At 45.9% G+C, this 25,231-nt stretch overlaps 1 protein-coding gene across 2 annotated transcripts in view; it reads right to left on the bottom strand.

Annotated features, from left to right (window-relative positions):
* Nucleotides 1-536: 536 nt before the first annotated feature.
* Nucleotides 537-25,231, bottom strand: part of LOC144823009 (gap junction alpha-4 protein-like) — a 117,905-nt gene continuing 93,210 nt past the window's right edge. Inside the window, exons 1-2 of one of the 2 annotated variants that reach the window (XM_078681121.1) lie at nucleotides 24,119-24,244; nucleotides 537-4,813 (exon numbers count right to left, since the gene is read on the bottom strand). In XM_078681121.1, the coding sequence (XP_078537247.1) occupies nucleotides 3,761-4,795 (1,035 nt within the window). In that variant the 5' untranslated portion in view covers nucleotides 4,796-4,813; nucleotides 24,119-24,244 and the 3' untranslated portion in view covers nucleotides 537-3,760. Of the gene's footprint in view, nucleotides 4,814-24,118; nucleotides 24,245-25,231 lie in introns of those variants that run through there. The other variant, XM_078681122.1, reaches the window with a different exon arrangement.

Genomic DNA, 25,231 nt, shown 5'->3' with positions numbered 1-25,231 from the left:
GGGCCCGATTCACAGAATGAATTTAAGACTAAATCCTAAACTTACTACTATTTGATATTCACAGAATGCACTCACTACTTTCGGGATTTACAGAGTGAACGTACTACTTTTGGGATTCACAGAATGAACTTACTACTTTCGGTATTCACAGAATAGATTTAAACTCTGCCTCTGGGCCGGAAACTCCGCCTCCCGGCCAGAATTTCCGGCCCAAGTGCGGAGGTAAAGTTAGTAGTCTTAAATCTATTCTGTGAATACCGAAAGTAGTAAGTTCACTCTGTGAATCCCCAAAGTAGTAAGTGCATTCTGTGAATACCAAATAGTAGTAAGTTTAGGATTTAGTCTTAAGTTCATTCTGTGAATCGGGCCCTGTCTATTTTGCCTTTTCTTTGCTGTATATTTAAGTGACTCCTGCCGGATAATTTGACCCCCGCCCCCCCGCCAAAAAATCGGCGCTTCATGCTGCACAGAAGTATTTCTTGAATATTAACGGTGTTAAACTTTTAATGCTACCTTGCTTGTATGCCATTCTCTGCACCAGACAAAAACATGTTTCTTGCATTCATTCACGCAGTGTGTTTATTTATACATTTCTGTTCTTATCCTTCAAAACCTTGCAACAATGGTAGACAGCGGATATCCGGTCTCCAGTCCACTGCCCGGCGACAGTCTCCGTGTTCATCAGTTACAGTTCTGTTTTATTTACATTTATCACACTCTCCATGTTCACAAAAAAAAATTGCGTTTATTTTTTTAAAAAGTTGCTAAAAATGTTTTGGCTTGGCAAGCTCCACAGGAGTCTGCCGTCCCATTTACGTGTTTTTTATTTACACTGCTGGCCATTTCAGTCCCGTTATATTTTATAGGGCGCTGTCTGTCTATGCTCCGACAGCAAGCCAGTGGTTTCATTAAACATTGGCATTTGAAAACATAATACAGTGCAAAACATAGTGCAGAATACAGTGCATGGGTCCTCCGTCCCGACTTTCAGTAGATCACAACTCGTAATGACCTCACGAAGGTTATTCTGAAAGGCATATGCAGCAGGCAATTAATACACTTTGGTCGACATTTACTTAAGTTTTGTGCAGAGCTCCATGGACGAAATTGAGGCAAAAAGTTCTCGTTTATTTTCTTGCCATTTTAAAGTTCCACAAGAGCATCACTTGAGTGGCCTGTGCAAATTTTAAAAGTAGTGGGTCTTTGATTTCAGGTTCTGCTGACACATCTTGTCCCCTTCCTGCTCCCGCCCCTCACTCAGGTGGCGGTAATGATGAGGTTCACTTCGCAGTCATCCATCACCACTTCATCCCCTGTGCTCTATGCAAACCCTCACCGTCCTCAAGGGTCCTCGCGAAGTAAAGTGAGATGCCATGTTTATATAGCCTTAATTCTAATCCAGGCCCACTTTCCTTCCTTGCATTAGGACCTAGTGCACCCCTGCTACGCCACTACTAAGTAAGTTACAGCACATGACCCTAACACCACACTAGACAATAACCCTACATCTTCTCTCCCTTTGACCACAATTAAGTTATAATTTACTGACCCTCCCTCTTTTAAATTCACAGTAATACCTCATTAGCCAACAGTTTCTAACCTTTCTTTAGAAGCCTCATTCGGTTCACACTTTTTCACGCTAGGACAAACCACCCTCCCTGTAAATTATTAGGCCCAACCCAATGAATTAACCACTTACCAAACTGTAAATACCCTCCAACGGGGAACAGCGTTTACAACGCAACTTTAACAACGCAGTACCTTTACGACGCAACCATTACAACGCAAGTCATTATAATGACTTGCGCTGGGGGGTGCTCTAGGATAGGGAATAGTTTTAATTTACTATCCAACACCTTCCCTACTATCCATGGGGACTCGAGTTGGAATAGTAAATTAAACTATTCACTATCCAGCGCCCCCCAACGCAAGTCGTTGTAACGACTTGCGTTGTAAAAGTTGCATCGTAAAGGCATGCGTTGTAAAAGCATGCGTTGTAACGACGTACATCCCCCCAACATCATTGACACAAACACAAATCCACCCCATGTCGCTGACCTCATTGAAGCACATTCAGTGATCTCGATAAACCCCACCCCTTCACTACGTCATTCCTCTAAACTCAGTGGAGCACAAGGTATAACCCCTAAACACACAGGAGCACAGCCACTGATCCATAGACCATTCACCAACCTGAGAAGAGTAAGGATGGAGACAGTGCACCTACCTTTTGACCCCCACGGGCAGTACTTATCCCCCATGAGCTCCTATTTGCTGCAGAAAGGTTAATGAAAGGGCAAAGAGGAAGGAAACAGGGCTCTGTTTGCTTTCTCTCCCTGATTCTGTCTTCATAATAAACTGGCTGAGACCAGGTGAAGCAAACAGGGCAAATATACTCCAACATACATACCACGTCCACAATATCGACTATCAGTAGGGCGGATACCCCTACTCGATGCCCAAGCACTCACCTCACGCACGTCATCCCCCACCATAGCAGTTTTCTGTGGTTTACCTCCATGATCATCTCTGTGTACTTCCCGGTTGAGAGCATCAAATGGTCAGATCTGAAGATATTTTTTTCCCTTCACTCGCCATTCCACTTCCCTTGCTGCCTATGTCTGCCCGCCTTCGAGTAAAGAGCATTTATAGGCAGATCCAATCACTTATTGCCAAAAGAAGGACACATTAATACATGGTGCCAAAGGCCCAGAGGTAGTGGGGTATTGTGGCAAAGTAAAACGACAAGATGGCTGGGAAACTTCAGACCTGTCTGATCTGAACCCCTCTCTTCAAGAACCTGCTTGGAACAGTGCTTTTAGGCTAGTAGCTATGAGCCAATATTGTTTCTGAAACAAGGCCGCCTTACCAAGCTTAAAATATAACAATGGCCACCTCATGTTATAGTGCAATTACCGCAAGGGGTTCTGGGTAAATTATAGTAACAGTTCATTTTGAAGCAACCTAGCTGGCCAGTGGCCCACGAATATATGACGTTACAACGAATTCCGTTGCAACGCATGCCTTTACCACGCATGCGTTACAACGGAATTCGTTTACCACGCATTACATTTAACACAATTACTAGCGTGGTGACGTCATACGTCGTTAAGAGAAAGCGGAAGTTTATTTTCCGTTTTCTCTTAAACGACGCTGATACCCGACGTGACTTCAGGTGAGTTTCTTTTTTGGGGGGGAGACCCCCACAAGCCCCCCTTTTTTTTCTTTTTACCTTTACCACATATACCTTTACTACAAACCTCGTAGTAAAGGTATGCGTGGTAAAGGCTTTCGTGTTAACCACGCATGCGTTGTACTGCATGCGTGGTTAACGATTTCGTTGTAAAGGCTTCGTTGTAATGGCCGTTTCCCGTGGCCCACAAGGAAATATGAGAATTCCCCACTTTTGTTTAGAGTCACGACCTACCTGACTCTGAAAGTATGAAATTAACATTATAAATGATTTTTTTTCAAGCAATTTCAATTATTTTCTCCTCAAACGGACACATCATACACCTGTTCTGAAACCCACAAAGTAATCCCATACTCAGTGGTGTAAATTAATATGTGCAAAACAATAAATAAATAAAGCATCATCCTGTTATGTTTCTATAGCCTCATCTTGCACTGTCAAGGGCATCCGGCGCCAGTGCCCTTAAGCGTCCCTCACTGCAGTGCCCAATCCATACCCATAATTCTCAAAGTTCGCTAGAAGAGTTCCGTGTGTGATGTACACAACCAAATGTTCGCTAGCACATAGTCAAACGTATTGCTGCTTGGAAGCAGAACTACTAGCTCTGCTAGCAGGCATGCCATTGGCTATTGAGGGGCGGGAAAAGGCGCTTCGAGGGGATGGCTCCAATGAGACTTTGTTCCCGTGGCTCAGAGCCAGGTGCTTTTCCGTGTGAAAGTTGGTCCGGTTCTCCTCGGCGGAGAGCTTGTTGAAGCCTGGATACTGTGGGTAGCCCTCATCTATTGGTAGGTATATGAAAGGTCTGTTGGCGAACGGTGCCGATGCCACCTCAGCTGGTTCTTGCACGTCCTTGACCGGGGACAGAGGCGACCGCCGTTTCTTCCTATTTCGGAATATTCCCCGGCAGAGCACATGCAGCAGCTCCATGACGTTAAGGAGCAGCGAGACTAGAGACACGGCCATCATGAAGATGATAAAAATGGTCTTCTCTGTTGGGCGGGAGACAAAGCAGTCCACTTTGTGGGGGCATGGCGGACGCTGACAGACGTACACTGGACGCATGATAAAGCCGTACAAGTACCACTGACCTACCAAAAAGCCAGCCTCAAATATGCTCTTGAAGATAACGCTAAGAGTGTAGGTGAACTTCAAAGCCCCTTGAATCTTCACTCGGCCGTCATCTTGGACGCAGATCTTGGCACGCTTCTTCTCAATAGCTGCAATAGCCAGGTCCATCTGCCCATCCTTGGTCTGCAGGGCACGCAGCTCACCCTCCTTCTGTTTCAGTTTCTCTTCCCGGTTGGACAAGTACATGACGTGACCCAGGTAGACTAAGGTGGGCGTACTGACAAACAGGAACTGCAGCACCCAGTAGCGTATGTGCGATATAGGGAAGGCCTTGTCGTAGCAGACGTTGGGGCACCCAGGCTGCTCGGTGTTGCAGTCAAAGTCTGACTGCTCATCTCCCCAGACAGACTCCCCGGCCAGGCCTAGAATGAGCAGCCGGAAGACGAAGAGGACCATCAGCCAAATCTTTCCCACGGCGGTGGAGTGCTCCTGAACCTGGTCCAATAGCTTCTCCAGGAAGCCCCAGTCGCCCATCTTCTTGACCTAGACAATCTGTAAGCAAAACAAAACAAATATTAGGAGAGAACCCTACCATCAAAACTTATATCTGCAGGGTACATACATAGTATATTTATTTGGTCACATTTCTGAGTCTCACGAAAATGAGGAGAGCATGGGATCATTCTACTGCCTGACAATACACAAACATTTGAGGTTTAGCATCAGTGGTAGAAACCATCCAACAATAATGTCCATAGAAATGGCTTCCACCAAAAATATGTTGCTGCTTATTATTAATGGTTTAACCTCAGCTTGATTTCCCAATGAAACATGCCTTTTATCAAGACTTGAGCCTGCGTGTGACTGACATCCAAAACTTATAAACACTTTATTCAATGGATTCTACCAAGCAGCCTCTGCAACCCCTGCTAACCTCTTCTGAAAAAGCGCTTTGAAGAACCACATGAGCAGCAGCGCTTTACCAAACACCCAATAAAATAAATAGAAATGTGTTTTTGTAAGCAATTCTCCTACTCGAGATGTCTTCCATTTTTTGAACCGGCTCTAAACTTTGAAACACAAAGGTACATCAGTGAGAGAAGTGGGTGTCGTATTCGAATCCATCATCCCAGGACGTCCCTAGCAAAAGGTTATATTTTATTTTACTTCTCACTTATGCTGCCTCTTATACTGCCTTTTGCTGCAACAATAGATCTACAGACTGCTTTACCCGCCCTCAATTGACGTCATTTCCTGTTTCTGGGTTTGAATAAGGTTCATTAACTGCAGGACCACTTGGGTAGAAGTTAAAATAAGAATGAAGAAAAAAGTTTTGACTGCTTAATCCAGCAGACATTAACACAATGATAGTGATGCTGAAGACCAACAAATTTTACTTTTGTTCTTGATCATCTGCTCCTTGAGTTTTGCGATGCATTAGTTTGATAGGTCATTCAGGTGTCACTAATATGTGTTATAAATAATCCATTTATAGATAAGGGAAACTCGTCATCAGTCATCAAATGTATGACAATCACATTTTGGGGCTTATTTACAAACCTCTATCACCACTAGAATGTCACTTTTTTTTTTTACGCTGTGGTGGGGATAGGAGCTTTGCCTTAAAGTTGCTTAACGCTGCCTTGTAAATAAGGCGCCATTTTAAGCTATACTTAGCGTGAAAGGGGTGGGCAATGGGTGTTGTAGTGGGCATTCCACCGCAACGCCAATTGATTTTGACGTTACACCATATTTACAAGAGCCGCGTAAATATGGGGCAGCGCCAAAATTAAGACCAGGGAAAACCTGGTCTTAATAGGGTGCAACGAGGAGAAATGCTTTATTTCTCCTTGTTCTTGCTTTTTTAATGTGTGCTGCATTGTGCAGCACACTTAGAAACAGCAAAACCCAGTGCATGATTGTTTATGTTCAGGAAGGTGTCCCTTCCTGCACCTAAACAATCATTCCCTCAACGCAGGCACCCTTGCACCATGGCACAAGGGTGCCCGTGTCGGCGCTATGCAGCTTAATTTAACGCTCGCACAGGGGAAACGCAGGGCTGCACCAGGGGAGCGGCAGAGCACTGCGTGAAGCCAATGAGGCTAACACTGCACTCCCTCAATTCCTTGTAAATGTGCCCCTTTGTTTTTTAAACTGCACACTCTATCAAGGATAGATAAAGCATGCCAGCAATCAAATCTCTAACTTTATGGTAAAATGTTGACTTTCGGGGGCATGTTTACAGCTGAATGGAGAAGCATGGCATTAAGCAAACATTGCTAATGCCAAGCTTCTCCATTCTGAAAAGCAGGATGTGCCGTATTCACAAGAATGCTGCGCACCTTCCCATTTCTGTAGTTATGGCGCTGAGTTCAGCTGCCTAGCGCCACCGCAGGTGCACTTGCACCATAGTGCAAGGGTGTCTGTTATGTGTAGGAAGGCCCCCCTTCCTACACATAAACAATCTTTAAATGCAGTTTTGTAACTTCTATGTGTGCACACATGAAGTTGCAAAACAGCATTTTTTCAAAATGATTGTTTATGGACAGGAAGGGGGACCTTCCTGCACATAAATTATCATAGGCAATTTGCTGTTTCTATGTGTGCTGGAAGCAGCAAAAACAAGGAGAAATAATGCATTTCTCTCGTTTCGCGTGTTTAAGACCAGGGGCCAGATGTAGGTAACTTCAATTTACCGACTCATAAATACCGAATTTTACCGATTCGGTATTTATGAATCGGGAAATTTGAAGGGGGGAGATGTAGGTACATTTTATTTTTCAATTACCGAATCGGTAACATTCGGTATTTACCGAATCAGTAAACACCGATTCGGTATTGCCCATTGATTCCTATGGGCCTTGAAGCCCATAGGAATCAATGGGCAATACCGATTCGGTATTTACCGATTCGGTAAATACCGAATCCTGCAAGGGTGCAGAGGGTGTCACTTTGACACCCTCTAGCACCCCAAGTACAGGCATGTGTGACATGTGGCACACATACATGCCCTAGGGGCATGTCTGTGTGTCACATTGCACAGGTGTGCATGCACACCTGGATTCGGTATTTTACCACCCAATAGGATTGGGTGGTAAAATACCGACTCTTAAGGGCCTGTGGCACTCTTAGGAGTGTCACCTACATATGGATTTACCGAATCGGTAAAATTACCGATTCGGTATGTTACAGAATCGGTAAATTTACCGATTCGGTAAATTTACCGATTCTGTAAAATAATGGCCCCTACATCTCAATCACCAGTTACCGGTCGGTAACGGCCGAATTTGGACGTTACCGACCGGTATTTGTTGACCTACATCTGGTCCCAGGTTTTTCTTGATCTTAATTTTGGCGCTGCCTCCTATTTACGCTGCCCCTGTAAATATGGGGTAGCATCAAAATCAATGGGTGTTGAAGTAGAACGTCCACCACAACACCCATTGCCCTCCCCTTTCATGCTAACTACAGAGAGAAAGGTGCCTTATTTACAAGGCAGCGTTAAGCCATGTTAAGTTGCTGAATGCTGCCTTATGAATAAGGCAAGGCCTCTATCCCCATCACAACGTCACTGAAAGTGACATTGTGGTGGCGACAGGGGCTTATAAATATGCCCCTAGATGTCTATGTGCAGTTATTGAGCCTCAGCCACATTTGCATTTTCCACCTTCATCCAATCCAATTGCAGTCCGCATTAAACAAAGCATGTCTTTGGGTAGTTGGCAGCTAGTCGGTTAGGCAATCACCAAGCATACAACCTTAATTCGCCCCTGAGGATTTGCATTCCCAACAGTCACCGTGTTTTGTAGGCCCTGTCTCTCATTTTTGCCGGATTCAAAATTGTTCTTATTAGAATCTCTTGTGAATAATGTTGGCCTTTTAATTACAAGGGCAGAGAGGGAAAGCACAGCTTTGAGGACCTAAGTTCCAGAAGGAAATGGACTCTTGAATTAGCCGAAAATCGGAAATATGAAGTGGCTTCATTTCATGTGACACACTGTCCGTAAATTCAGGCAACGGCACCTTGCGTGCTGGGATTGTTTAGCACTTGCTTATAATCAGGGCCACTGAAATGACGTGGCATTGGGGGGCCAAATTATGCGGCAGAGTTGATTAAAGGAAAAGCAAATTATGCAGCCTAGAGTTGCACATTTTGTGTGAGAATGATGACACTATTTTGTCATGCCTTAACAAATGTTAAAACTGTTTTGGGCAAATGTTTCACCTAATTATTATCAGGGTAAAACTTAAATACAGCAATCAGGAACTGAAGGTAACTGACAATTGTGCAGCAAAGAGCCTGTCACTGTTCGGCGACATGCGTGGCAGCGTTTTATTTTTTTAGTAACTTTTGATCTGTGAGAGCCAGAAATAATTTTTGGGGGTAAAATCTGCAACTTGTGAAGAAGCTGATAGATTACGTGAAAAATGCTGCAAATCCATAGTTATACAGAAAACTCTGCAGCTGCAGAAACACATATTTCAGTGGCCCTGCTTATAATGCTAAATGCAAAACTAAAAAGACTTACATTGCACCCAATGCCGCTCATGGAACACCGCAACTTTTTATTACAAACTGACGCCAGGACCACAATCAGAGGCGCCCTCTCTTACAACCCCCGGAACCCCGACCAGCCTTCTGTGACTCCATCACCAACCTCATTTCCCCCCTTGACATCAACTCCTTGCACTACATCCTGCTCTGCGATTTCAATTTTCACATCAACGGCCCCAGCAGTGCCAACTTTACCTCCCTCCTGGAGAGGCTCAACAACATTGGCCTCACTCAACTAGTCACTGAACCCATCCACAAAGCCGGACACACTCGATGCCCTCTTTACCTCCAGTGACAAAATCAAATTCACCCATCTCACAGAACTCACCAGGACCTCCCACACCATCATCCACTTTACTATCTCTGATGTCCAACATACCACTGCCAAGCCCCAGAATGCCACCCACTGCATCTGGGGCAAAGTAACTGAGATTCAATGGACTCAGACACTTGGCACCAAACAACCCCAAACTTTACTAGATCTTGACCAGGCCGTCCAGAACTTCTCTGCCTGGATCGACAAATGCACCAACAGATTCACCCTGTTGATACCAGTAAAAACCATCAAAACCTAGAAACAAACTGGCTGGTACACCCTAGAGTTCACAACCACCAAGCGCAACTGCTACCAACTCGAGAAGCAATGGCAGGTCACCAAGTACCATAAACAAGCCGTTGAGAGGGGGTCAGAGGGATTCAAAATTTAAAGACCCACACCTGGTTCATATCCCCAGCTACACTACATGTACAACACACAAGAACACAGGGGGTCTGAACAGCCAACTAGTCGGCTGTTCAGACCCCCTGTGTTCTTGTGTGTTGTACAGGTCACCAAGTACCCCTCCGACAGAGCTGCTCACAAAGCAGCCCTCAGCGATTACCATCTCCAAATCAAGGAAGCCAAGAGAGCAACCATCACTGACCACATCAACACCACAGCCAACCAGACTAAGGAACTCTTCAAACTGTCAGGCACAGAGAACATCATCCACCCCTCCCACGAACTCTGCGACACCCTCTTAGACTACTTCTACAGCAAGATTGTATCCATCTACAACAACTTCAACCCCACAACCCACCACCCTTAGTCACAGCAACCTCAACCAACCAGTGAATGCCACCCGAACGATAACCACCTGGTCTCTGCTTACCACTCACAGCACCACAACAATCATGTTGTCTACCAATTCCGGGGCACCCACCGCCCCCTGCCCCCATCACCTCTTCAACCTCTGAGCCAACCCAATCAGCACAGAACTCACCACCACCATCAACACCTCCATCTCCACAGCAACCTTTCCAGGCGGGTGGAAACACGCAGACCCCTCTGAAAGAAGCCCACTGCCAACCCTAGTGACCTAAGAAATTAGAACCAATCTCCCTGCTCCCCTACCCAGAAAAGTACTTAAGAAAGCCATCAACCAACAGCTCACTGAATACCTGGAACTACACCACTTACTCGATGCCTCACAATCAGCATTCCGTGCCAATAACAGCACTGAAACAGAAATGATTGCCACCAGATATGACATCGGAACCCTCCTCTATCCCAGAGAAACTGTGGCCTTGATCCTCCTCAACCTTTCTGCTGATTTTGACACTGTCTCTCACCACACCCTCATGGACAGACTCCACAATATCGGCATACAGTAAAATACCCTCAAGTGGATTGCCTCTTTCCTTACTGGACACACACAGACCATACGTCTGCCTCCCTTCACCTCCGCACCCAAGGACATCATATGTGGTGTACCCCAAGGTTTATCGCTCAGCTCCACCCTGTTCAACATCTACATGACCCCCTTTGCATACATCGTCGGATCCCATTGACTCAACATAATCTCCTAAGCAGATGACACTCAACTTATCCTCTCACTCACCAAGAACCCCGCCAACGCCAAACCAACTTCCGCAATGCCATGACCGACGTAGCCAAATGGATGAGAGACAGCTGCCTCAAACTCAATTCTGACAAAACAGATGTACTGATCTTCGGGAAGAACACCTCTGCATGGGACCACAGCTGGTGGCCAGCAGAACTCAGACCTACACCCTCACCGACAGGCAATGCACACAACCTCGGCATCATCTTCAAGAGCCAACTGGCCATGAAATGACAAGTCAAAGCAGACGCCTCCTCTAGCTTCCACATCCTTCGCATGATCCGCAGAATCTTCAGATGGATCCCAATGAACACCAGAAAGGCTGTCACACAGGCCCTCGTCATCAGCCGCCTCGATTAGAACAACCCTCTCTATGCCAGAATTTCCAACCGGCACCTCAAAAAACTATAGCCCATACAGAACACCGCAGCCAGACTCATCCTGGACCTCCCCGAATGGAACCGCATCACCCCCACTTCAGAATCCTCCACTGGCTACCCCATCCAGAAGAGAACCACTTCATGATCCTCACGTATGCATCCAAAGCTCTACACAATGAAGGACCATCCTACCTCAACCATCAACTGAACTTCCACCTGCCCGCAAGATACCTGTACTTTACCTGACTCTCCCTCACACACCTTTCCCAGCATCTATCGAAGCTGTAACAAGGGCCACTCATTCTTCTACATTGCTGCCAAGACCTGGAACGTGTTGATCCTCCACCTCTGAACAGTACCCTCCCTATCGGACTTCAGAAAGATACTCAAGGCCTGGCTTTTTGACAGAAACACAGCACCCTCAGCGTCCAGATACCCCTAGGGTTGACAGTGCTGCACTCTACAATTGCTCATTTACTGAATAAACATCTTTTTGCCTACTTTGTGTCATCCGAAATCCTTCACCCCAGTCTAATGGGTTTCAGACCCCAGCACAGCACATAAACAGCTCTGCTGGATGTTGTCGAGGAACTCACATCTTTCTTGGACAAAGCAAGTTCAGAATCAATTATTCTATTAGACCTTAGCGCGCCCTTCGACATGGTAGATCACGCAACACTTATCCATAGGATATCTAAAGTGGGTGTTGTGGATCGTACCTTGAACTTGCTTTCTTCTTTTTTGAAGGACAAAACATTCCAGCTGCTAGACCATTCCTGGTCATCCCATAGTCTTCCTTAATGTTTGGGCTGACTTAGGGGTCCTCCTTGAGCCGCACCCTATTCAACCTTTACATATATCTTTTGGCTGAAATTGCCCGTTCTTTCTGGTTGTCATTGGTCTCCTACGCCGATGACACCCAGTTTGGGATTTCTATTGCTCTTGACCCAAGTTCCTCTCACCTTAGTTTAACCCCATGTGTTCAGGGAGTGGCCAAGTGGATGCCCAATAGTAAACTGAAGCTCAATAAAGACAAGACTGAGGTCATGATATTGCAGTGGCGGCTCCCCCACTAAGGCGGAGGAGCGTTGCCCCACTACTCTGCAGCAGTAAAAGAAAGGAAAAAAGAAAATGATAATAATGTAATGGTATTATCATTTTATTTTGTCCTCCTGCTGCGGTAGCTTTACGTGAGGGGGCGGGTGGGGCTGAAGAGCAGGAGAGGAGTGGTATAACCCTCCTAAGTGTGCAATGACTGTTTGGCCGGCCCTCTTGGGTCACCTATAACAGCACTTTTCCTGTTCTCCAAGCAGGCTGCATTACAGCCTCCATGGAGAACATGCCGCACTTCCAGCCTCTGGCTGAGGGCCTTGTCACTGTGCTCAGACACATCACAATGCTGCATTGCAGCGATGTGATTGGTCAGAGGGCATGTCTGGGGTTCCTGTTCCTGGAGTCAGATGAATGGGAGCAGGAGCAGAGACGCGGGACCCCCCACGCTCACCTTGCCTCCCATGAGCCTTGGCGCCCACCACCTTGATATTGGGCAACAATTTTAACAAAAAATTCCCTTTTCTGTGCCTAACGGCCTGAATAGACTTCCTAGCCCAAAAATGGTGATAAGGAGCCTTGGAATGAGGTTAGACACCAGTCTTGCTTTTGAGCACCAAGCTAAAAAACTAGCAGCCAACTGGTTTGGTGTTCTGAGGCTGCTAAGAAAGGTATTAAATATTTTCCTTACACAGCCAGGAGACTAATTGTCCATGCTCTCATCTCTCGCCTCGACTACAGCAATGTTCCATACCTGGACTCCCCACGGTATGTTACAAAGAGGCTCCAGATTACACAGACACTGCGGCCCGGCTTCTGATGAATCTCCCTCGACACCAATCTGGAAGAAAGACTTTGACCGACCTCCACCAGCTCCCAGTTCAACAGCGGGTCCAATTTAACCACATCGCTGCGGCGGCTATTCCGCCGCAGCGCTATGGGGGTGGGGGGGCCGCGCGGCGGGCGCATGCTGGTGACGGAACTGCTCCGTCACCAGCCGCGGTTGAGCTGTGCTCATGACGGAGCGGTTCCGCAATGGCCCCGCCCGCTTAATAGAATGCGTGACGCGCAGGCGCGAAATCAGCGCCGCACAGGTGCGTCGGGCGGGCCATGACGGAACCGCTCCGTCATCAGCACAGCGCCACCGCGGCTGATGACGGAGCGGTTCCGTCATCAGCACGGATAGGGTTAAACCCTTATGCATTGTGCACAGATCTCTTCACAAGAGAGGTCCTGCTCTTCTGAGATCTTTGGCTGCTTCTTACATTCCTGGAAGGTCACAGAGATCCTCCTCAGCCCATCTAATACAGGTCCCTAAATTTAGTAGATCTCATTGGGTTGGCCATTGATTCTCCCGTCTGGCACTGAAACGATGGAACTCTCTTACCCTTGGCCTGTGCCAGTTGCCTTGCCAGCTCTCTTTACGTAAGTCTTTGTAAGCATGGCTTTTAGGTAAATAGTTTCTTCTGGGGATTCGGTTCAGATGATGATTGTCCTAGTGCTGGGAGTCCTTCTGGTAGCCATAAGCGTTACAAGACCTACCGAATAGAATAGCTTTGGTTACAAAAGAGAATGATGAAAGTCTTCTTTACACCAGCTTGAAAAATATTGATAATTAAATTCAGCAATTTAGGAATTCTTTGGGGCTTCTTCAGAGATTGGAGATGCTATACAGATGCTACAAAACAATTCAAAATAGACGTGTGTGCAATTTATAGCCAGCAAGAAGATAAGGTCTCAGCTGGCTTGAAAACGCTGGAAGGGGAACCTCTGAGCTAGGTCAATAATAGCTTGGGGTCTTTTTTTATTGATTTTTATGCATAAAAGCAGAGACGTTTTAAGGCATGGGCAAAGTGGGCTTTGGCCCAGGGCCCCAGCCTTTCAGGGAGCCCCTGAAAGAGCCAGCTCTGTTCTGCAGAGAGTCTTTCCCTGATGACCTTGAATAATTCTTAACCAGACTGTTTTCAAATATTGTTTTCCTTTAATTTATTTTTACAGTGGGTGATGTATGGGAGTCTATTACCTACATTTTGCAGACAAATGCTGTGTTTATGTTTCATGCAACATCCATAAAAGTTTCTTCTAGATCAAAACAGGACCTCACATATGAGAAATGGAAGGGGTTCATAGAGATTATTTGCAGTAATATTAATGAGCTGCTGCTGTGTTGCAATATTGAAATCACGCATCACTATCCCTGAATATTAGATGGAAACACATTTAGAATTTGGACGACTGTGCCTGTGCACTGTCAGTAACCTGGCCAACGAGTTAAAACTGGATCATAAATTCAAAGCTGTTCCGAACAAGAGGTCCCAAAATACGTTGCCCAAGGGCCCCCAGAATCTTTAAGATGTCCCTGCATAAAAGAGTGCATAAATTAACCTGTTTCCAGGTCTGTATTTTCTTAAAAACACAGATATAAGATCTTGTGTTCAGTCCTCAAACTGTGCATATTGAGAACACAGGGAGTTAAAAATAAGAAATTAGATTTCCAAATGAACCGTATATAGCTACATATATGCGCACGTGCTGGTGCTATAATTCTAATATTCCCAGGTGAGTGTATTGTTTTATTGTATATGGTTACTTAGAGCAATAAAACATAGCAGATATCAAAGTGTCCTTGTACCTTGATCAGTTATGAATATGTGGAACAACAGTAGTTCCAGCTTCCTTTTTTGTTTGACCATTACATTTGCTCTGGTCTCATGAATAAGTCATTTCGAGACCAACGTTTATGTATCCGTTTTGTTGGCTTTTTAGGTCTCAGCACTTTTGTTGTGTTCTAATGTCTTTATATGTGCTTGCTTGACTGGTTTTATGCAGGTACGAGTGTGGTTTGTATCTTGATTTTAACATTATGAGACTGTTCCTTTCTTGTAAAATACAATTGAAGGGATGTAATGTATGCTTCTTTATCAATTGTTAAATATAAATATGATTCTATTTTTTTTTCATATGCTGGTTGGTCTTTAACAATATATTGTAACTGTTTATTTGTTAGTTGCCAATGTGTTTTTCAGTACATTACTTTTCCCTGACCTTGGAACTGCCGTTCATAGCAGGGGGTCCTTCTCTGTCCAGTGAATATAAGCCACTCGCATTATGGTTGTTCGCATTTTTTCTGTGCTCCTGCAATAAGATTTTACCACGAATGTGGTGCAATTGCTTGATATGGCGCAATGGTATCATTTCAGGAATGTGCAAAATTTCTGAAATTATGCGACGTTACAGAGGCATAACGGAAATGTCAGCCAAAGCCTAATACATGCAAGGAAAATGTGGCTTAACCCCCTGCTTGGATAGTAAAACACAGTCAAAACTGAGATGAAGTGGGTCCGTCACACCTCTGGGCCGGCTGCCACTGCACCTGCTGCACTATTGATAGCTATGCCCCTGCTTGTATTGGAAATGCATAAAACGTCATCGTTGTCAACTGTGATCTGTTACCTGGTGTTATTACCTTTCATCATTAAGAGTGCTACTATCTAAAGTTCTTTTTTGTAAACTTTAGCACACACACACATATATTTGCTTTCAGCTAGAACTACACTCAGGGCTTTAAGTGGGAGGAAAAAACTGGGGGGGGAATCTTTCAAAGGGGCGTGGCCGATGTAATTAAGGGTGGGGCTTAAAAACACTTAAGCTGATAATCTATGCTTAGCATAGTATCAGTGCTTTAAATAAAAAAAAAATAATTGCAGGTACTCACCTAAAGGAGCAGTGGGTGGAGTTAAGGAAGGTGCTAAGGTGGGGCAAGGGGCGGGGTTAGCTTTTTGACTTTGCCAAGGTTGTATGCACAAAATCTGCATGCATTGTTAGAATGTCGGATGTCTCTGTCCATTAGTTATCTCACTAATGACTATATATATGGCACTTACTGGTAAGTGTTTATTACTACCCAAAGTAGGCTTTTTTAGCCTCTTTAAAATAAGAAAATATTGAGGAAATAACATCGAGGTTCTAAACATGTGCCTTCTAGTTTGCAGGCAGGTCCTTGCTGCAGGGTCATAACTCACTAAGCTATATTACAAGGATCTTAACTTTTGACTTGCAGGTAACACAAGGCTCTATGCAACAAAAACAGTAATGTTTTGATTTGTTCTGCATTCCGTCTATCAATTGTGTGTGTTTTGCTCAGTTTGTACAGCACACACTATAGGTAGTAGTTCTTTATCAAGATAACCATAAAGTAAATGTGACGTCATCAAATGCTACGCTGTGAAGAAAGGCGCAGCAAGATACTGTAAGGTGACCAGTAGAAGCTCCATAGTTTCTTTTGTGAGTTCGTATGCGTTTGGTATGTGTTTAATTGTATGTGTGCATGTTGTGTGTGTGTGTGTGTCTATTGATGGAACGTGTGTGCTGTGTGTCCGTGCTTGTGGTTTTCGCAAGTGTTTGCGTGTGCGTGCTTGGGCATGAATCTTTGGTGCATGTACATCTGTGCAGTATGTAATCATCTATGTCTGAGCATTATCGTTTGTGTGCATGTATCCGTTACTGTGTTGTGTGCATCACTACTGTTTGCCTACATTGCTTGCCTATTAGTGGAGTGTGTGTTTTATTTGTGGAACTGTAAAATCGAGCATTTCATGAACATTTGTTTAAAAAAGAATGTTAGTAAAATTGAAGGGTACCCGAAGAGTGTGTTCTTCTGAGTGAGTTGTGTTCATTCATGTTGCTTATTCTGAAACAGCAGCCAGAGTTCAGTGCCTTCCTCCAGCTTGTTTTCTCAACCACGTACACAAACACTTTGCACTTATCCGATGTAAAGAAACACGTTTTGTAAAGTCAAAAGCCCTGCCTCGTTGTCCCTCTACGTTAGTGTACTCATTCTTGAAGAAGTTACTATTACAAGTATGAGGCATTCTTATACTTTACAGAAAGAACACATTTCTCAACAAGATAAAGTTTTAGAATGAAGAGGGACTCTGGAAATATAGATCAAGTTGAAATGGCAGCCAGTGAAGCACTTGCTTAATAAGAGCTGAAGAACAGCCCCCCCCCCCCCCATCATACACCCAGGGCAGTCCAACAAGGTCTGTACCCGGGAAGGGTCCGAGGCCGAGACTAGTGGCAGGCCAGCTGGCGCCTGTCCCAAGGTGCACTTAATGTGCCGCTGTTAAATAATACTCAGTGAACATCACTCCCACAGCCATAAACCCACTTTTAAATCTGTTCTGTCCACGGAATTTTCAATCCTGAACAGTGCGTCCCACCACCACCCATTTGATTTTACAGCCTCCTCCCAGCCCCTCTGTTAAAGAACAATGGATCCGATAACCACTCTGCAGACCCCCCTCTCCCTTTGATGACTTCCGAAGCAGCTCACGCTGGTTCCTGGTGACAAGAGCTCCCATGAATAGTTCCCTGCAGTGCTTCTTAAAGGAGCTGCTGAGGTAGTGGAGGGATGAAGGGAGAGCTGCCTGTGTTGAAGTCAGGTCCCATGAGTACTGGTACTCTCTTCGTTCTAGGAAAAGTGCTGGTACTCAAGGGGAGAAAAGGAAAAAGTGCCGGTACTCAGTACCGGTGAGTACCGGCCCATTTAAAGCACTGCACAGTATGCCACCCCAACTGGTATTGTGTTGCTTCTATCATTGCATCCAGATATATAATACAACAAGTAACATTACACCTACAACAAGCCAGGACTATTGGCTTTGTCACTGGTTGTTTTTTGCATAAGATAAAAAAGGAACAACTATGGCTTTGTTGTATAGCATATTGAAAATACGTCCGTTCTGAAATGATGAGACTGTGAAAGAACTATAGCGAGTCTTATTGAAGTTACATGAAAAGCCGTGAAGAGTGGTACTGCTGCAGGGGTAAGATATTTTTTCTTCATCCTAAAGGGGACGGCGAAAATGGAGAGCTTGATAGGAACCCGTCTCAGCACCTTATTTTTAGAACTGCGGACCCGGACCACTTAAAGCACTGCCTACACCTGTTCTCGCACAAAGGACTCCCACTCTGCCATATCCGAGAGAGCCTCGCCTACACCCTGCCCTTGATTGTGCCCCAGAGTCTATCCATGGGGGTCACACCCACGTTTTCCAAAGGCAAATAAAGTTCTGAGCTTAGGTTGCTGAGTCCCAAGTATTGGCAGGGAGGCTGTGAAAACGTGGTGTAGTGGCTGTGTTTTGTGGGTTTATCGTACTTTCTTTCCATCGTCTGCTGCACAGTTTGCAGATCTCAACAAAAGTAAATGTGTTTCTAGTTCTAATGGATTAAAAGTTACTAATAGAAACACTTGACTTGTGCAGCGCAGAGGAAGACAAGTTTTAGTGGCCACCTGGGCACCTGTCAAATGTTGACTGTTGTATATATTTATTACAATTGCACTGAAAATGTGAAGCTTTGCCCAGACAGTATTAACGTCCCCATTAGATGGCATATAAAATCCCTCAAGTCTGCAGCATGAAAATATCTTGATATATCTAAATGTAACATAATTCAATTCAATTCAATTCAGAAATGTATATAGCGCACTACATACCCAGAGGGTCTCAAGGCGCTTAGGGAGGGGTGGGGAATTTATTTGTCGAATATCCAGGTCTTAAGTTGCTTTCTGAATGCTAGATGGTTTTGAGTGAGGCGGAGGTGAATGGGAAGTGAGTTCCAGGTTTTAGCCGCCAGGTAGGAGAAGGATCTTCCTCCCATGGTGGTTTTGTTGATGCGAGGTACAGCAGCCAGGGCTTGGTTGGAGGAGCGCAGCTGGCGAGAGGGGGTGTAGAAGGAAAGTCGTGTGTTGAGGCATTCAGGTCCAAGTTTGTAAAGTGCTTTGTGTGCGTGGGACAGGTGGCGGAATGTTATCCTCTTAGTGACGGGGAGCCAGTGGAGGTTTTTCAGGTGACCAGAAATGTGTTCATTGCGCGGGATGTCTAGTATGAGTCTGGCTGAAGCGTTCTGGATGTGTTGGAGTTTTTTCTGAAGTTTTGCGGTGGTGCCGGCGTATAGGGTGTTTCCGTAGTCCAGTCGGCTTGTAACTAGTGCGTGGGTGATCGTTTTTCTGGTTTCGGTGGGGGGATCCAGCGAAATGTTTTTTTGAGCATGCGAAGGATGTTGAAGCAGGAAGATGAAACGGCATTGTCTGGTCATCGAAAGTGAGGAGTCCAGAATGACGCCCAGGTTCCGTGCGTGGTCCGTCGGGATGGGTGCTTTTCCGAGGGACTCTGGCCACCAAGAGTCGTCCCAGGCAGAGGGGGAGGTGCCTAAGATAAGGACTTCCGTTTTGTCGGAATTCAGCTTCAGACGGCTTTGCTTCATCCACTCGGCTACTTCTTTCATTCCTTCATGCAGGTTGGATTTGGCGGTGTTAGGGTCATTGGTGAGTGAGAGGATCAGTTGAGTGTCATCAGCGTAGGAGATGATGTTGAGGTTGTGTCGGCGAGCGATGACCGCGAGGGGGCTCATGTATACGTTGAAGAGGGTGGGACTGAGTGAGGATCCTTGTGGCACGCCGCAAATGACTTCAGTGGCCTCTGACTTGAATGGTGGGAGGCGGACTCTCTGGGTTCTTCCGGCAAGGAACGAGGTAATCCATTCCAGTGCTTTTCCTTGGATACCGATGTTTCTGAGGCGTTGTAGCAGGGTGTTATGACAGACTGTGTCGAAGGCTGCGGAGAGGTCGAGGAGGATGAGGGCGACTGTGTCTCCATTGTCCAGTAGAGTTCGAATGTCGTCTGTTGCTGCGATGAGTGCGGTCTCAGTGCTGTGTTTGGCTCGGAAGCCGGACTGTGATGAGTCGAGGGATTTGTTGGTTTCGAGGAAGGCGGCGAGCTGGTTGTTGACAGCTTTCTCGATGACTTTGGCCGGGAATGGAAGGAGCGAGATGGGGCGGTAGTTTTTGAGTTCGGTGGGGTCCGCTGTGGTTTTTTTTAGAAGGGCGCTGAGTTCGGCGTGTTTCCAGCTTTCCGGGAAGGTGGCGGAGTTGAGGGAGCAGTTGATGACGTCTCGAAGGTGTGGTGCTATGATGGAGTCTGCTTTGTTGAAGATGTGGTGAGGGCATGGGTCTGTGGGGGATCCTGAGTGGATGGAGTTCATCAGGCGGATGGTGTCCTCGGTGGAGATTGGGTTCCAGTCATTAAGGATGTTCAAGGGGAGTTTGGGTTCGGAGGTAGGTTGGGTGGGTTGGTCTCCGGGTTGGTTGTCGAAGCTGTTGTGGATGTCTGCGATTTTGTCGTGGAAGAACGAAGCTAGGGAGTCGCAAAGGGCTTGAGAGGGAGTGATGTCGTTGGAGTTGGCAGTGGGGTTGGTAAACTCTTTGACGATGTTGAATAATTCCTTGCTGTTGTGTGCGTTGTTGTCAAGTCGGTCTTTGAAGGCGGCTTTCTTGGCAGTCCGGATCAGTTGGTGGTGTGTGCGGGTGGCGTTTTTGAAGGCATCCCTGGTGCTGGTGTTTGGGTCTTTTTTCCAGGCCTTCTCAAGGGAGCGACAGAGTTTCTTGGATTTCTTAAGATCCTCGTTGAACCAGGGGGCGTTTTTGTTGCCAAGTTTGATTTGACGTTTTTTCAGGGGTGCTAGGATGTCGGCGCTGTTGGTTAGCCATTGAGTGAGGTTAAAGGCTGCTTGGTTGGCGTTCGAAGAGTGGGAAGGGGGGTTTTGAAGAAGCGATGAGGAGATCTGATCGATGGTGATTTTGTTCCAGTTTCTTCGCAGAGTAGTTTGGGAGTGGTTGTGGGTTGTGGTCTTTTTGTAGACAAAGTGAACGCAGCTGTGGTCCGTCCAATGGAGAGTAGTGGTGTGACTGAAGGAGATATGTTTGCTGGAGGTGAAGATGGGGTCGAGTGTGTGCCCTGCAATGTGGGTGGGGGTATTAACAAGTTGTTTGAGTCCGAGGTTGGCGAGATTGTCCAGAAGGGTGGTGGTGTTGCAGTCGATGCTCTTTTCCAGGTGAAAATTGAGGTCTCCCAATAGAATGTAGTCCTCGGAGGGGAGGGCGTGTGGGGTGATAAAGTCCGTGATGTCTTCACTGAATTGTGCACGGGGTCCTGGTGGCCTGTAGAGGAAGGTGCCTCTGAGTGTGGTCTTGGGGTCGGTGTGGATCTGGAAGTGAAGGTGTTCGGCGTTAGCAAGGTTGACGTCAGAGCTGGTTGAGATGCGGATGGAATTCTTGTGGACGATAGCGATGCCTCCTCCTGTTTGCTTGGTGCGGTCTTTTCGGATGATTTTGTAGCCTTCCGGGATGGCGATGGTGATGTCTGGGGCTGAGGAGGCGTTCATCCATGTTTCTGTTAGGAAGGCGACGTCTGGAGAGATGGTGTCTAGTAGATTCCAGAGGTCGATGGCGTGTTTGTGGACCGAGCGGGTGTTGAGCAGGATGCACTTTAGGTGGTTGGTGTCGGGTCTCTGCTTGGTGTTTGTGGATAGGGAGTTGGTTATGATGCTGTCAAACTTGCAGGAGTTGCAAGTGAAGGGTCCATGGGTGTGTCCAGGTGCGGCTAGGGCGCAGTAGGGGAGTCGGCCGGTGTTAAGGGCTAAGAGGGTGGAGGCTGAGTATGTAATGCGGATGGGGTGGATGGAGCGGGGGCCAGGGGGTCTGGCGCTGGGCGCGGGCTCGGCGCGGACGGGCCGAACATAAAAAAAGACTGACATAATAACTCCTTCTTTGCCACAAAAAAATACAAACTCATCTTTCATCTCAGCTAACAACAGCAGTCACTTCAGGAGGGCACTCGGACTGCAGAAACTCCCAAATAGTTTACTTCTCAATCAGTAAATCAAATAATCTTTATTCGCTATACAAAAAAGTATAATCGTAAATGCATAAATCAAAAAATATGTTAAAATCAATGAAAATTCCAAACAGAGTTAAAATGGCAGAATAGTCAGGTTATCAAATTCCAAAAAAGTACTCACAGAATCCTCAATCTCAGTCATCAGGTATAAAAAGTGTTTAGTGCAATGTAAACATCAAAGGTTAGACATTGCTCAGTAAATAAGGTACAACCTATCCCTGTTGAACAGCTCCAGTTACCAAAACATCTCAATACAATTCTTTATTTTTCTACCAGCTTCCTCAGACGGGTTGCAGTAGGTACATATTTATAGTAGGTTGTTTCTTAGTTAAAAATAGGTGCTTCTAGAGGTCCATCGTGTGGACCCACAGTTGAACCGAAACTAAAGACCAGTTCCAAAGCAAGATGGGGATTCACAGAGTAAAAGAGGCACACCTTTAATTGCATGCACTGTGAACATGTAGGCTTTTTTTCTTCTAAGTGCAGAACTGTATGTTTTACAGCTCCTTTACTCTCGGAGTTAGAGGGGGCACCATTATTTTATTTTCTTGCTTGATAATTTAACCCTGATGCATAATTTTGTTCTTCACTGCCATCTGTAGAAATGCAATTGCATAAGAGTTGCACTAATTCCAGTAGGCCTGGCATAAACCAATCTCCTGGGTTGATCAACAGCGATAATCGCTTCCACAAGTACAAAGCCCCTTCTGCACACTTTCCAGCTCAAAAATGGCGGATATTTTTCATGTAGAACAGTTTGTGAAACGAATTACTTTTAGGTAGGTAGCAAAATGTAAGGGATGGTTTGGTTTTGTTGTCATTGAAGGTAGGCGAACTGAGAGTACAGAAACCTTTCTCAAAAGTGCAAGCCTCCAGCTCGATAAGGGGACACCTGCCCATTCATTCCCTGGTCTCTCTGCTGAGATCATGAACAAGGAATGTGACCATGAGATGCTTTAGTGCATAAAGTGTATCTGCTATTTCAAAGTGTACTAAAACCAGGGCCACTGCAATTATGCAATTTTGTGACTGTGGCGTTAGACACATAATTATGTATTTACATAATCCATTGTCGGCTGCCCAATCCACAGATTTTAACAAAAAATTGTTTCTAGTTCAAACAGATTAAAAGCTACCAAAAAGGCTGCAAAACGTGTTGCTGCACTGCAGAAGACCCTTCACAAATTTTGACTGGTCACCTTTCTTTCTTATTGCTGTATTTGCTTATCAGACTATCACTAATGAGACGAAATCTCTGTCCATATAATATTAACATGTGTAAAAACGTACAAAATAATGAGGTAATACTATCACAAAATGTGCTGCATTACACTGCATAGTTTGGCTTTTCTTGCCACATAATTTAGTAAACCCTGCCATGTAATCTGATCATCCCCTGCCGCATAATTCTAGAGTTTCTCGTAAATTCAACAATTCATTGCATAGAGGCTATCATCAAATCGGCACTGAAACCACAACCATGTACACGTAGATAAGATGGGTGTAACGTTGAATAATACCATTTATAGCGCACACGCACCAACTGAAAAGTCCTTCGGCATTTATACAATACATATTATTGCTAGGCGATGGTAACTCTTTTTACCACATTTGTAAAGCCCGAACTCATCACCCCTAAGGGGTATCTAGGCGCTGCGGGAGGGAAGGGAGCGCTGGGGAGTGATTAAGTGAGCTATGCCCAGAGTCACATGATGCTGAGCTGAGCTTCCGCCGGCGTGGGGGATCGAACTACTTAAGCGCCTTTTAAAGTGCCATTTTCATTCGATGCTATTATTATTTTATCGGTGCAAATGATAGTATCTTCTCAATAGAATAACCCACCCTTGTGAGCGAAAAGACGTCCTGGCTTGGTTTTTGACGCAATAGAAAAGGATTGAATGAAAACGCGCCTGCGCCTTGGCCGGCCTCGCGGCGCTCACCTGTGTACCGGTGTCTCCGAGCCCATGGGCCATAGGGAGAGGAAAGGATGCGCGGGAGCGCAGGGGTTCACTTTGATGGCATGAAGGAAGTTCCAGCTTCCAGAAGGCAGGGGCTCGCTTAAGAAGGGGACTGTCATCTACTGTTTATGTGCCTGCGAAATAGGAAATCTCGAGTCTAATGATGATCCCGGCGGGCTCATCTGATTAAATTGCGTGATCCTGGGAAAATCAAGGAATCGTCCTGGTCCTCTCCTTCCTTACAACGGACATGTTAGGGAGAGTTAGGTAAAAGATGCCTAAGGCACTTACGCTTGGAGCAGGGAGGCTTGCTTCTCGGCGCACGCTCAGAGCTCCGGGTGGATCATGCAGGCCTTACCGTCGGAGCACGGAAGCACAGGGACAGGCGAGTGCGGGAGGGAGCGGGGTCTGGTGTCGCCACCAGCTCTGGCCAGACTTATCAGCGGGCGACCAGAAAAGAAAGCCGAGGCGCAGGAAACTGGGGCGGAAACCAGGAAACCGGGGGTGGGAGCCCGTGGGGTGCTGAGTTCTGGCGCTATTGAAATGCTCCACCGCGGACAGAGAGGCTAAGCCCTGAGACTAGCTACGGCCCGGGAGCAGGGGCGGCGGAACCCCCAAATAAATACTCCCAGGGCTTTAAGTGGGCCGGGACGCACCGGGGCTCAGCACCAGCAGTTTTAAAAAGCTGGTGTCAGACGGGTCTCTATCGGGCTCTCCATTTTTGCTCCCACCCTCCAGGTGAAAAAATATCTTAAATCTGCAGCAGCGCCACCCTTCACTGCCTTTGGGGTAACTTCGAAGAGGCTCGTTAAAAGTTTTTTCACAGGCTCATCATTTCAGAACTGAAGGATTGTCAGATTATATTCAACGAAGCCAGAGTTGTTGCTTATGCAACTAACAACCATTGACAAAGTCTATTTCTGGCTTGTTGTAGGTAAAATGTTACTTGTATTATATACCCGGGTGCAATGACAGAAGCAGCCAAATATCAGTCGGGTGGCACACTATGCTAAGCATAAAGTTTTCGCTTACTTGTTCTAAAATACGCCCTTAATTACATTGGACATGCCCCTTTAAGAGCCCTCCTACTTTTTTCATCCCAATTAAAGCCCTGAATACTTCAGTCACACACGAGTGCTAAGGGAGGGATGAAGGGAAACAATCTAACCATGTGAAGCGAACGCATGATGAAAATGGCCTCAAAGAAGAGCATATACGAGATAAAATACCCCCGTATTACATTATAATACTGCAAGTGATGGAGCAGTTCTGTGACCACAAAGAGGAAGAAGGCCAAACACCCGGGTCAGATATACCAACATTTCATGCAGCACAGCGCAGCAAGATAACCTGTTGCGCTGCGTTGCGTGAAAGGGAGACATCAGAACTGCACCATCTTTTCAA

The sequence above is a fragment of the Lissotriton helveticus genome, chromosome 3_1 (genome assembly GCF_964261635.1).
Source record: "Lissotriton helveticus chromosome 3_1, aLisHel1.1, whole genome shotgun sequence".
In the NCBI taxonomy this organism is placed as follows: domain Eukaryota; kingdom Metazoa; phylum Chordata; class Amphibia; order Caudata; family Salamandridae; genus Lissotriton; species Lissotriton helveticus.
The sequence above is the reverse complement of the archived record's forward strand: the minus strand, read 5'-3'. Positions and strand labels throughout refer to the sequence as shown.